The 13997-nt window shown below is 42.2% G+C and overlaps 1 protein-coding gene across 4 annotated transcripts in view; it reads left to right on the top strand.

Annotated features, from left to right (window-relative positions):
• Positions 1-13997, top strand: part of SAFB (scaffold attachment factor B) — a 50863-nt gene that overhangs the window by 19726 nt on the left and 17140 nt on the right. For all 4 annotated transcript variants that reach the window (XM_066274892.1, XM_066274882.1, XM_066274873.1 and 1 more), the window contains exons 3-9: positions 3661-3725; positions 3808-4011; positions 5268-5330; positions 9574-9601; positions 10542-11052; positions 11475-11524; positions 13200-13294. In XM_066274892.1, the coding sequence (XP_066130989.1) occupies positions 3661-3725; positions 3808-4011; positions 5268-5330; positions 9574-9601; positions 10542-11052; positions 11475-11524; positions 13200-13294 (1016 nt within the window). The remainder of the gene's footprint in view (positions 1-3660; positions 3726-3807; positions 4012-5267; positions 5331-9573; positions 9602-10541; positions 11053-11474; positions 11525-13199; positions 13295-13997) is intronic.

Genomic DNA, 13997 nt, shown 5'->3' with positions numbered 1-13997 from the left:
TCACTGAGAATGGCTCTGATTGCTGAAGATGGCTGCCTGGAGCCTCTTCCTCAGGCACTCAAGATCACTGGGTTGCCCCAGTTGGGCAGAGCATTGACTGGTAGGGGGCTCATGTGGGAGTCTTATCTCTCTGCCTTCCCTCTTCTCACTCAATTAAAAAAAATAGAATTGGACAATAACCAGTGTATATATTCCAGATGATGGTACTTTATCAAATCTAGTAAAGCTGGGGAATGCTGCTGGTACATCTTCCTAGTTTATGTGCAAAGACTGCTGAGTTGAGTGCCTAATATACTTTAAAGCCCAAAGCATGTTTTGCTGTAAGACTATCATAAAATAAAAGGAAACTTGACTTGGGGTGGTGAACACATAATATAATACAGATGATGTATAGAATTGTACAACTGAAATCTATATAATTTTATTAACCAATGTCGTCCCAATGAAATATATCATAAATGGGTAACAGGTTCTAAGCCAGCCACCAAGTCTATTTTTTTCTTTTTTTCTTTTTTTTTTTTTTTAAGATTTGATTTATTCATTTTAGAGGGGGAAGAGAGAGAGAAGGGGGGGGGAGTAGAAAACATCAGCTCCCATATGTGCCTTGAACAGGCAAGCCCGGGCCTTCAAACCAGCAACCTCAGCGATATAGGTCAACACTATATCCACCATGCCACCACAGGTCAGCCCACCAAGTCTTATTTGTACATGTGTATTGAATTCTAGTATTAGTGTGATAATCTCCTATGTTCCTAAATAAAAATCAGGTAACATGTTACAAGAAAATTCTTATCCCTGAGAGAGGGTTGTATTTTTAAAGCCTCCATTATGGTGTAAATTATTAGATTTGGGGTTGGGTTTTTTGGGGGTTTTTTTTGTCTTTTGTGTATTTTATTTTATTTTGCTCTGAATGTTGCGTATTTTGTATAACTTACAAGCTTAATTATTAAATATAGGTGAATTAATGTCTGGTTCTTTTATATTGAAACAGTAGGCTTAAATTGATTTTCACACTAGGAAAAAGGCCTTGCAGGAAGTGAGTTTTCCTGAGGTTGTGTGGCAGGCAGATCAGGGTCCCTTCCCACGTCCTTCCAGAAGCTGAGTGCCACCTTCCTGATAAAGAGCTATAGAAAGCTGCTTCTCTGACAGTAGCTCTGTAACACACCGCTGTACTATATACTACGCTTTGCTTTTGAGAGACATGGTCTCCATAGTATATTTTGTATATTCCATATGTATGATTTTATTCTTCATTCACATTGAAAATTGTCAGTCAGGTACACGTGAAGCTAATATATGGAATGTCAACTGTAATGGAAAAGTAAAAATTAAGAAAATAGTCACTCAGTTCTTAGCGAGCCTACTTGGAGACCAAAAATTTTATATTTACAATGAATTTTTTTATTTTTGTCATACTGAATAATTTCCATTTTGCTTCAGCTCTGTCATTTCTATTATCATTTGCATGTTTCTATTTTACTCATTTTAAATGACCACATATACACTGCTGTTGGGATGACAGTGCCAGTAATTCCACCTGCTGTGAACTGTTGGCTCCAGAACAGATTATGAATGTTATAAACTCAAATATCTATTAGAAAGGAAAAATTGTGACATTGGATAACGGGAGTTAAGGGAAATGGTTTCCTCAGTTTTTAAAGTGCTGCACCCAAGTTGTCTAAACAGTGAATGCAAGCCTAAAATATGTGTGTAGTTTAATAAATGTTTATTTTTTTCTTAATCTTAAATTACTAATCTCTGGAAACTGATTTTTAAAAATTGAAGAATTATAACGAGCAAAAAGATCAGTGGAAAAGACTAGAAACTTTAGTCCTAGCATATATAAAAATATAATGACCAATTATCATAAATATGATAATGACCAATGTTGGTAGGACCAACATTTCAAATCGGGGTCGGGGAGATTAGTAAATAGTATAGGAAAATCAGTTTCTAGATGGGGTAGCTATTTGGAAAAGTCTCACTCTAAACAAAACAGTCATGTATTAAATTGAAAACCTACAAAGAACTAAATAGAGGGGAGTATCTCTTTAGTCTTAGTATAAAGAAGGGTTTTATTAAACATGAAGGTAAGAAAACCCATTTGTACATAAAAACTGTTTAATAACTGTCTACATCAAAATGAAATTTATCCAAAACTCATAAATAAGATTAAAAGATAGGTGAAGAATTTGGAGAAAATATGTGTTGTGTAGATGATGTGCAAATATAAAATGAGAAATGGAACAGAAGTGTTTAAGTGGGGAAAGGATATAAATGAGAGTTTTATAAAACTACCAATGATGGAACAACAGAATTTTAGTGTAAGCAATAATCAGGTAAATTCAGGTTAAAACAAGTACAATTCCTTTTTGCCTAGCAGATCAGCCGGGGTAAAGAAAAATGGCTGGTTTTAACAAAGATTCAGAAAGATTGTAGCATTTTATTCACTGTTGATAGAAGTGTATGAATTGAAATAATCTTCCTCTGAGATATTATAATGTGTAATGTTTTTTGTTTTTAGTTTTATTTCTTGATTTTAGAGAAGGGGGGGGGGACAGAAACAGAAACATTGGTCTGTTGCTGTTTGTGCCCTGACTGGAGATCAAATCTGCATCCTTTGCAATTTGGGACAATGCTCTAACCAACCGAACTATCAGGCCAGGGCTTCCCCCCTCCTTTTAAAATAAGCCTTAAAAATTTACATACTCTTTGTCCTGGAGGTGCTATTTCTAGAAACATGTTCTAAAAGAGTAATTGCCTGTAGGTAAAAAAATATTATCACCAGAATGTTTACTTTATAAGCATTTTTATAAGCATTTTTTTTTTAATTTCCAAACATAGGTGTTAGATCAATGATGGTATCTTTATGCAAAGCTATTAAAGAATATGAAAATATATTCATGCCCTGGCTCATTAGCTCAGTTGTTTAGAGCATAATCCTGAAGCACAGAGGTTGCCGGTCTCCATTCAGGGCACATATGGGAACAGATCGATGTTCCACTCTCTTCCCTTCCTCTCTCTCTAAAAATAAATAAAAAAGAAAACATTAAAAATATATATATTTGTAAAAAATATATATATTCACAACATTTTAAATGAAAAGATTATAGAACGACAGTGCATTACCATTTTTATAAGCATAGCACATGTATATACATAACAAAATATATGTTCGGATGTGATAACATGAGGGCTAAGTGGTAGTTATGAGTGGCTTTTATTTTCTCTTTGCTTGTTTATGTTTTGCTTTATGTCATTGTTTCTGTGGGAAAACATACTTTATGCTCCTTATGTAAAAAGCAGTTCGTTTGTATGAGATACCCTTCTCCCTATAACCAAACTTACTTTGTAAGAAAGCTAGACATGAAAAAGGTTTGGTCTGCCTTCACCTCACTAAGAACCTATTTCCAACTCTTGTACTTCCACAGCCACTGGATAAGAACAGAACGTCTTCTGCTTGAGTGGGAGAGGAGCTTGTTTAGAATGGCCTTACCATTCCTGGATTACACAGTATTCCTCAGTTTGGAAGTGCCACGGTATTTCAGGTGGCCACTTCTGTAGTTCTGAGGGCCTATAAAAGTAAAGTTTATTGCTTCTGTAAAATGCAATTGTAAAATGTAATTGTTGAGCTCATGCTGTTGACAATTATCTCTTCAGGACGTAAACCAGAAGAAGAAGGTGTGGAAGATAATGGACTAGAGGAAAATTCTGGGGATGGACAGGTATGTGTAACCTTGCCAGTGAATTTTGCTAGATGCTGGACCAATGGCAGTCCATTGATAGTTGTGTTTTGTTATGTCACAGGAGGATGTTGAAACCAGTTTGGAGAACTTGCAGGATATTGACATGATGGATATCAGTGTTTTAGATGAAGCAGAAATTGATAATGGGAGCGTTGCAGATTGTGTGGAAGACGATGACGCTGAAAATCTCCCAGAGTCCCTGTCTGATTCTAGAGAGCTAGAGGGAGAAATGAAAGAGATTCCCGAGCAGCTTCAAGAACATGCTGTAGGTACTCAGCAGTCTCTAGAATGTACCCTGAATGCATCAATTCTTCAAGTATCTTAATAAATGAGTTTTGTACTTAGAATAAGTTCTTTCAGTGCCAGTTCTGTAGGATAATGAGTGGCCTGTTTAAACATAAAATTCAGGTGATTGCTTTGCTGAGAAGTGATGTCTTGTGAGGTACAAGAGTATTTGCTAACCATTTGTGTAACGTAGCATTAAGTGTTATAGGATGTTGTTCAAGACCAGTCTCCCAGGCATTAGGCATTATGTTTTTTAATACTGTTTTTATCAAAAGTATGGTATATACGGTAGATGCTCTTGTGCCCATTTTCCATTTGAGGAAATTAGAGGTAAGAAAATATTTCCAGGATCACAGGAGAACAGGAATTGAGACCAGGCTAATTCCAAAGTTTGTGTAATTAACTCATATACTGTGTTGTCTTCGTGCCTTTAATTTATTAGGTTTACTTTTATTAGGATAAATTTGCTTGGTATACAGAAAAGGCAGTGGATATCCTAGGCTTTGCCAGTCCTGTCCTCCTGTCCCCATACTCGATTTGGAATTTGATAATGTTGCTAGCAGGGTTCTCAGAGATGCCATTTCATTCAGTGCAGTAGGTACCTCAGGGGCAGCAGTCCCAGAATCATTAGCATACAAGCCTGGGGAAGTGGAGGTGGCCACCAAAGTCCAAGAATCCACTCCAAAGTGTGATGCTGGACATTGTTTCTGGAATAGTCCCCAAACCTCATATTCCAATCTACAACACTCCCAGTAGAATCACAGAATCATACTGTATTGCTGTTTTGATTCCTGCACTATGTTTAGAATTTCGTCATAAGTGGTTCATGGCTATTACTTTTTTTAAAAACATGCGAGGGAAGGGAGATAGACTCCCGCATGCACCCCAACCATGATCCATCAAGACTGGGGCTGGTGCTTGGACCAACCAAGCTGTTTTAGCACCTGAGGCTGATATGCTCAGACAAACCAAGCTATCCTCAGTGCCTGGGACCGACGCTCAACCAGTTGAGCCACTGACTGCAGGAGGAGAAAAGGGGGAGAGGGAGGGGGAGGAAAAGCAGGTGGACGCTTCTCTTGTGTGCCCTGACTGGGAATCGAATCTGGGACATTTATATGCCAGGCCATTGTTCTGTCCACTGAACCAACTGGCTAGGACCTCATGGCTTTTACTTTTCATTGTACCTTTATGTTACCTTATTGATGTAATAAACTGTCTTTTTTGTTTATTTTACAGCTAGAGGACAGAGAAACTATAAACAATTTAGATACTTCATCATCTGACTTCACTATATTACAGGTAAGTTGTTATATGCCTCAGTAATTTTAGCATCAAAGGTTAGTTTCTGGAAACCACTGCAGATATTGTGTAGCACTTTCAAGTAAAGGTCATTGCAAAATTTGTCAGCATTGCCTACTTTGTCAGCATCTATAGAGGGGGTTTGGCTCCCCTTTCCATAAATACATCATTGTTATTGCAAAGGACTTACAATCTTACCACCCCCAAGTTACTGTGGCTTCCCTGCAGTTGAAGGGGCATATTTGGGGAAATTCTTGATTTGATCACTGAGGGAAAGGCTCCCAGACTAGGACCCATTATGGAAGGCATCCTCCACAGAAAAACTGTTAGATGAGACAGCAAGGGGGGGATATCCCCACCTAGGAGATTGATGGGGTTTTAGATTAGGATGTAGAGCATAGGACAAGCAGAGCACAGATATCACAGCTGGGACAGGTGGATTCCAGGGCTGCTGGTTTGGTTTTGGGAAGTTTTCCTTATGGAAAATTCACAGGTTTCTTTTATGATTGTACCATCTTGGCTGTTTTGTTGCTCTCTGCATAAATATTAAATCTTAGGTGAGAACAGATGAGATGTGGACTTTTAGGTATGATTCGCATAGTACAGGTCTTGAGTTTCCTTGTAATATTTCTGCCAGGCTACATAGATGTAAACTGTTGTTGGAATAAACTTCCTTGGGTAGCTGTATAATTTATTTATTTTTTTTATTTTTTATTTTTTTTTATTATTTTTTTACATAGGCAGAGATAGACAGGGACAGACAGACAGAAACGGAGAGAGAGATGAGAAGCATCAATCATCAGTTTTTCGTTGCGCGCTGCGACTTCTTAGTTGTTCATTGATTGCCCTCTCACATGTGCCTTGACCGCGGGCCTTCAGCAGACCGAGCAACCCCCTGCTGGAGCCAGCGACCTTGGATCCAAGCTGGTGAGCTCTTTGCTCAAGCCAGATGAGCCCGCGCTCAAGCTGGCGACCTCGGGGTCTCGAACCTGGGTCCTTCTGCATCCCAGTCCGACGCTCTATCCATTGCGCCACCACCTGGTCAGGCTAATTTATTTTTATTTAAAACTTTTTTTTTTCTTTTGTATTTTTCTGAAGTTGGAAACAGGGAGGCACTCAGACAGACTCCTGCATGCGCCCGACCGGGATCCACCAGGCATGCCCACCAGGGGGCGATGCTCTGCCCATCTGGGGCATCACTCTGTTGCAACCAGAGCCATTCTAGCGCCTGAGGCAGAGGCCACAGAGCCATCCTCAGTGCCCGGGCCAACTTTGCTCCAATGGAGCCTCGGCTGCGGGAGGGGAAGAGAGAGACAGAGAGGAAGGAGAGTGGGAGGGGTGGAGAAGCAGATGGGTGCTTCTCCTGAGTGCCCTGGCCGGGAGTCGAACCTGGGACTCCTGAACGCCAGGCTGATGCTCTACCACTGAGCCAAGCGGCCAGGGCCTGTATAATTTTTAATGAAAAGTTTTGTGAGGAAATGAAAATATAGTCAGCTTATGCCAGTCGGTGATTTTTTATTTTTTTCTTCCTTTTTGAAAGAGAGAGAGACTGGCAGGGAGAGAGATGAGAAGCAACACCTCTTAGCTGTGGCACTTTAGTTATTCACTGATTGCTTCTCATACATGCCTTGACCGGGGGTCAAGCCAGTGATCTTGGGCTCAAGCCCATGTGGCTGCACTCAAGCTGGCGACCTTGGGGTTTTGAAACTTGGACCTCAGCATCCCAGGTCAGTGCTCTATCCACTGCCCCACCACCAGTCAGGTGGTGATTTCTTTTTTAATGTTTTTTAATGTCACCTATATTGTTTAATTAGAAATTACCTTGCAGACATGGTCAACATTTGCTTCTGCCAGGCAGGACAAGGTTGGTTGTAACTAGCAAGCCAGAACCCCAGGCTCAGAAAGAAAAAAACTTGGTAGAACACAGCTCAGTTTAGGGTTGATGTCTCTCCCAACTGTGAAGAGACACAATCCGTTTCTCCCTCTGAAAAGAAAGGAGCTTGCAAGTTGAAATGGAAAGCATATAGCCCCTCCCAGAGACAAAAAGGGGTACATTATATTTTTTTTAACTGAGAAGTGGGGAAGCAGAAAGACATTCTTGCATTCGCCCTGACCAGAATTCATCCGGCCAGCCACCTACCAAGCAATGCTCTGCCCATCTGGGGCATTACTCCGTTCTTCAGCAAGTGAGTTGTTTTGGTGCCTGAGGCGAGGCCATGGAACCATCCTCAGCGCCCAGGGCCAACTTGCTCTAATGGAACCTGGCTCTGAGAACAGAAGAGAGGGGAAGGGGAGGTAGAAAAGCAGATGGCTGCCCTGACCAGGAGTCAAACCTGGGACATCAACACACTGGGCTCTACTACTGAGCAAGCCGGCCAGGACTGCTATATTTATTTGTCTAGAAAAAAATTGAATTATTATGCCTAGAGTTATCCTTTTTTTTTTTTTTTTTTTAAACAGAGACAGAGAGTCAGAGAGAGGGATAGATATGGACAGATAGGAACAGAGAGAGATGAGAAGCATCAATCATCAGTTTTTCATGGCGACACCTTAGTTCATTGATTGCTTTCTCATATGTGCCTTGACCGCGGGCCTTCAGCAGACCAAGTGTCCCCTTGCTCAAGCCAGCGACCTCGGGTCCAAGCTGGTGAGCTTTTGCTCAAACCAGATGAGCCCGCGCTCAAGCTGGTAACCTCGGGGTCTCAAACCTGGGTCCTTCCGCATCCCAGTCCGGCGCTCTATCCACTGCGCCACCGCCTGGTCAGGTACTAGAGTGATCCTTTGTTTCAGTCATAGAGTTTTCCTTTCCATAGTGGGGCACATCATATTAAAAATATATTGATTACATTTAAATGAAACTTTGGGGAAAGAGAACAACTTCCTAGGTCTTCCTAGAATGGTGGGTCAGTCCCTAGTGGAAGGTATATAGACCATCCACATCCATTTAAGGCGTATACATTAACTACCTGCAATATGTCAGACATGAGTGAAAAGAAAGGCTGGTCTACATCTGCATGGAGGCTGTCATACACACGTGAAGTACACACATAAACAGAGCACTCAGAAGAAGCCTGACTGATTCAGACTCCCTGTAACACAGCCTTTGCTCAGATCTTGTCTCTACCTGCAGTGTGTCCTTGAGCAAGTTTGCCACCCACTCTGTGCTAGTCTAATTTGAAATGAAAATGATGCTAATAGTTCCAACTGGTTAGAACTGTCTGATGATTAACATGTATGTATAAGATGTACTCATCAGTATTAGCTAGAATTCCAGGATAATGTACCTTGTATAGAGTAGAGGCCGGAGGCTACATATTGAGAGAAAGGCTGTTCATTAATGGGGCAGTCTCTGAAGCCATTCAGGGAAGCCTTTCTACAAGCAAATGGCCCCTTACCTATAGATGTAGTACTTGGCGGGGTGGGTAGGGAGGTGGTGTGAGGGGCCATTGCTAGAGACTTTAGTCCACGGAGGGGCATTTGCTCACCATGGTGGCAAAGTACAGAATACTTTGGGGATGGAAATAGTATGTAACCAGAGGCTACAGTAGGTAAGGGATAGCAATGGTCTGAATTGGTAGGGCTTCCTGGAAAGGGTTAGAGAGATACTTAGGAATTAGAGCAACTCAGTGAGGACCTCGATTATAGGAGGAGGAGTATGTAACCCTGGAGCACTCTCAAGTGACCCTGGGGCTGGGATGGTACAACCATGTGAAATAGGAACAGGTTCCAACCACCTGAGCCTATTTGCCCATGGTCTTGTGAAAGTTTAAAAATAATGCTACATTAATTAAGTGAAAACCTGATTGTTTGATATGAATCAGGCGTTCTGTTCGACACTAAAAGAAAAATGAAAACAGTGCTCTCTTTGCATTTAATGAAACATGATAAGAGTTTAATCTAGGGGACAGACAAGCATGTGATCAGTTCATGAAAAGTGTAATGTTGCCGGGCACTGGGGAAACACAGCAAAAACTAGAAACCAGGTACCAGGCCCCTGGAGTAGTCTGAAATATGGGGCTAGGAGCCCAGAGGAAGAGCTGGAATGCCAGCTCTTTGAGCTCTTTTTCTTCATGAGGAAGTTCTCTACCTGCTGTATTTATGAGTTTTCTAACCTATGTTTTTAAATTTTCCCTTTAGTTATTATAGTTTTGTTATAAACTGTAGGTTTTGTCCATCTGGCACAATCTTATTTCTATTTTTTTGTTTTGTTTTGTTTTGTTTTTGTTTTGTTTTGTTTTTGTAGGAAATTGAAGAGCCATCCTTGGAGCCAGGTACTGTTCATTGAAAAATTTACCAATGGGGGTTTAGAACCATTCTAGTTTTCCACCTTCTCTAATTTGAATTCTTAAATTTTAAGAAGTTACCTTACTGTAGTATACATTGTTCTAAAGGTTTACGATCCAGAACATACCAGGATCCATAGAGATTGGAAACCCAGCCATATCACCAGATCTGTGAAAGTGGCTAACTTCTAATTTTTAAAATGTACTGGTGAGATGACCCAATCTCATTACTTTTTAAATATAAATGGCACTTAAACATATGTAGAAAAAGTTTGCATGCCTTTGAAGAGCTAATACTGCTATATTCCACAAAACAGATCTTGTGATATTGGGCAGTACCTTAACTTTGTGGTTTTTAATTCAGGCAGTGTAGGTAGAGGTAGGGAGATAAATTTTAAAACATTGAGACATACTGGATTCCAGAAGAGGAAAGAGTTTCTTCATGAGAATTCCAAACAAACACTATTCACTTTCTGGACTTCAAATATCTCAGAGCACCGATGGAAGAGATTCTGGTTTTCATGTTGGACTGTTCTATTAAAAGAAATTCAAAGAAATTTGGAAATTGAGCTGTTCAGTGAATGGTGATACATTCAGTTAAGCAACTTGGACTTTGGAAGCTAAATTTGGAAGAGTCATTTATAAACGACGACAGAATGAAGACTGTCAAGAATCACCCAGAAGGTTTTGAGGGTTAAATCTCTGGGATGCTTTTCTCTTCCATGTATCATAGCAGCTTACTCGAGCAGTCGGTTGGAGTGCAGGTAGTGTAACTAGTGTAACATGTGTACCCGCGGGTTTTCCAATCTCTGTGTAGCTAGCGGTTCTCTTCATGTTAGTGTGGCAGCCGTGCCAGTTCCACATTTGTGATTGCTTTATTTCCCTGGTAATTAAACCTTGTGCCATTCTATTCCTGTTAAATCCGTAGAAAATGAGAAAATACTCGACATTTTGGGGGAAACTTGTAAATCTGAGCCAGTAAAAGAAGAAGGTTCCGAGCTGGAGCAGCCATTTGCACAGGATACAAGTAGCGTGGGGCCAGACAGAAAGCTTGCGGAGGAAGAGGACCTTTTTGGCAGCGGCCATCCGGAGGAGGGTGATTTAGATTTGGCCAGCGAGTCAACAGCACAAGCTCAGTGGAGCAAGGCAGACTCCCTGTTAGCGGTAGTGAAAAGGGAGCCCGTGGAGCAGACAGGCGGTGACGAGAGGACGGACTGTGAGCCTGTAGGGCTAGAGGAGCCAGTTGAGCAGAGTAGTAAAGCCTCAGAGTGCGCAGAAGCCTCTAGCGAGGAGGTCGTGGAAGCACCCCGGGAAGCCTCAAGCCCAGACCCCAGAGATAGCAAAGAAGACGTGAAGAAGTTTGCTTTTGAAGCTTGTAATGAAGTCCCTCCGGCTCCTAAAGAGTCCTCAGCCAGTGAGGGCGCTGATCAGAAAATGAGGTTTGTTTTTTCTCAGTTTTAGACCAGACGCTATCTCCTTTTCATTGGTCGTTTAATGACACACATAAGCTGTTTTTTCTGCAATTGGCCAGCCAGACTGATGAAATTGTAGTTTACCTCTAAAGAACGTTTTATTTCTCTGTTTATTTTAAAGTGATTACATAATCTTTTTTCTTTTCTCAACCTGTCATGGTTGTTTTCTTTAATCCTTCCTAATTATCTTTAGCCCAGCAGAATTAATTAACTCCTGTGGGTCTGAAATCTTATGGTTAGGTCAGATTTCCAATACATGTTTGTCGGGGTATCATTTTTTCAGAACTAAATTTCGGGTAGGTATGCAACCTCAGCACGTATTTTATAATTTTTAGTTTGTTTCCTCTCTGTTTTTTCCTTCTTGGAGTGACATTATTTTTTCTCTCTAGTTATGTCGAAGATGACTCTGATACAAAACGGCTTTCTAAAGAGGACAAGGGTAGGTCTCTATGACAGTCCTTTGCAGTGTGTGTGGCCCCTGCAGTGGTGGGGTGTTTGAGTCTGGTTTTTTGCATAGTGGATTTCTCACCCAGATGTGCATGTTTATCTTTCATGAGGCCTATATTCACTCCTGGTCTTCACTCTGCAGGTCTTGGTTGTGCAGAGCAGGCCAGTTCCTCAGGGTTGATTTACTGATGGGATACCAACATTTGCTTTCATGAGGGTGCTTTGGAAATGGAAAAATGTTTCTGATGTCAGAGATTTTTGGGTTACCTGATATTTCAGCTTTATCAGCACCTTAGTTCTTTATTATCATTTCCTTTTTAAAAAAATAAAGAGTGGGGGCAGGGACAGACAGGAAGGGAGAGAGATGAGAAACATCAAATTCTTCATTGCGGCACCTTGGTTGTTCATTGATTGCTTTCTCATACATGCCTTAACTGGGGGGCTTCGCTCAAGCCAGCACCATGGGATTATGTCTATGATTCACGCTCAAGCCAGTGACCCTGCACTCAAGCTGGTGAACCAGCGCTCAAGCCAGATGAGCCTGTGCTCAAGCCGGTGACCTCGGGGTTTCAAACCTGGGTCCTCTGCATCCCAGGGCAATGCTGTATCCACATCCACTACCTTCACTGCCTGGTCAGACTCATTTCTTTTCTGATTTGAGAAGGAATTTCACTGATCTTGTTGTATTCATAATCAGTGTTCTAAATAGAACAAAATTTGGGGGTGGGTGCAAAGCTCTACCACCAGAAAAAAGCCCCAAAGTGGTTTGATACGAATGTCAGGTTTTTTTCTCAAATACTACCTCACTGGGTTGCATGATGCCGTTTGGTAACTTTTGAGAGAATTTCCCATGTTCCTAACATCTCAACTCACGTTTTATGTGACATTGCTGCTGAACTGTTGGGCCTAGTGTGACAATCTTGCAGTTACGTGAGGATAGCAGGCTTTAAGGGCTGCTGGCATCTTGGAAAAGAGGGGAACATGTGTGGAACATGACATTAATCTTTAAGACTCCTGATACTGTGGGCCCTAGCCAGTTGGCTCAGCGGTAGAGTGTCAGCCCAGCATGTGGTTGTCCCGGGTTCAATTCCTGGTCAGAGCACACAAGAGAAACCACCATCTGCTTTTGCATCTCTCCCCTTTGTGTGTGTGTGTGTGTGTGTGTGTGTGTGTGTCTGTGTCTTTTCTCCTCCTCCCCTCCTGCAGCCATGGCTCAATTGTAGCAAGTTGGCCCTGGGTGCTGAGGATGGCTCCATGGCCTCCACCTCAGGCGCTAAAAAATGGCTTCAGGTCAGACAGCCTCAGATGGGCTGAGCATCACCCCCTAGTGCAGGGGTCCCCGAACTTTTTACACAGGGGGCCAGCTTACTATCCCTCAGATCGCTGGAGGGCCGCCACATTCAGTGCTCCTCTCACTGACCACCAATGAAAGAGGTGCCCCTTCCAGAAGTGCAGCGGGGGCCCGGATAAATGGCCTTAGGGGGCTGCATGCGGCCCGCGGGCCGTAGTTTGGGGATGCTTGCAGTGGGTTTGCCAGTTGGATCCTGGTCGGGGCACATGCAGGAGTCTGTCTCTGCCTTCCCTCCTCTCACTAAAATAAAAAATAGAGGAAACTCCTGCTATTGTATGAATTGTATTTTTGACAAGAACCTTTTTTTCTTAAATAGGTCGTAGCAGCTGTGGCAGAAATTTCTGGGTTAGTGGACTTTCTTCTACCACCAGAGCTACAGATTTAAAGAATCTTTTCAGCAAATATGGAAAGGTAAGACCAATGGTTTTCTGGAGAAGATGTCTGTAAGCCAACATACAGTAGCCTTTATTTGCAGATGATTATTCCCTTAGTGACCACTTTGACACCTTGCTGTTCTTTGAGCACTGCTCATGGCCTTTTCAGGGTCATCTACCCCTCCATGGGTAGAGGTCACAGATCTGTGAAAGCTCCCAGAGTCCCCATCTACTTTGTATTTCTTGTCCCCCTTTGGCCCCTGAGCCATTACTTAGACTTTATCGGACTTCTGGAATCTGTTTTTATGGCTCTGAGACATAAACCCAGGTAGAGCTGGCTGCAGGGATTGTAGCTGAGAGCATGGAGGTGCTCAGCACTTCTGTGAGACTGTGGTAACTACAGGAGAGCACAAGTGAAGGCTGTGCACGTACAGGGCCTTTGCCTTTGGACGAGCAGCCAGTTCCAGCTCTGCCACCACTCACAGTTGTATGGCCTGGAGCATGTTGCCTCACCTATGGGAACAACATCTCTACACCTGCAGGCACTCATTTGCTGCCTCCTGAAGATGGTTTGTGCAGCTGTAGCAGAGCTATGGGTGCCGTGCCTGTGGCCCTCACTCATTGCCTGCTTTTACTTATAGCCAGGGTAGCTATGGCTACCTCCTCTCTGCAGCACCTGCCCTTCTGTCCCCCACTCCCTCATTGACCCTCGGATGCAGTAGTGAAGAACAAATGGGCAT

This window comes from Saccopteryx bilineata, chromosome 1 (assembly GCF_036850765.1).
Source record: "Saccopteryx bilineata isolate mSacBil1 chromosome 1, mSacBil1_pri_phased_curated, whole genome shotgun sequence".
Classification (NCBI taxonomy): domain Eukaryota; kingdom Metazoa; phylum Chordata; class Mammalia; order Chiroptera; family Emballonuridae; genus Saccopteryx; species Saccopteryx bilineata.
The sequence above is the reverse complement of the archived record's forward strand: the minus strand, read 5'-3'. Positions and strand labels throughout refer to the sequence as shown.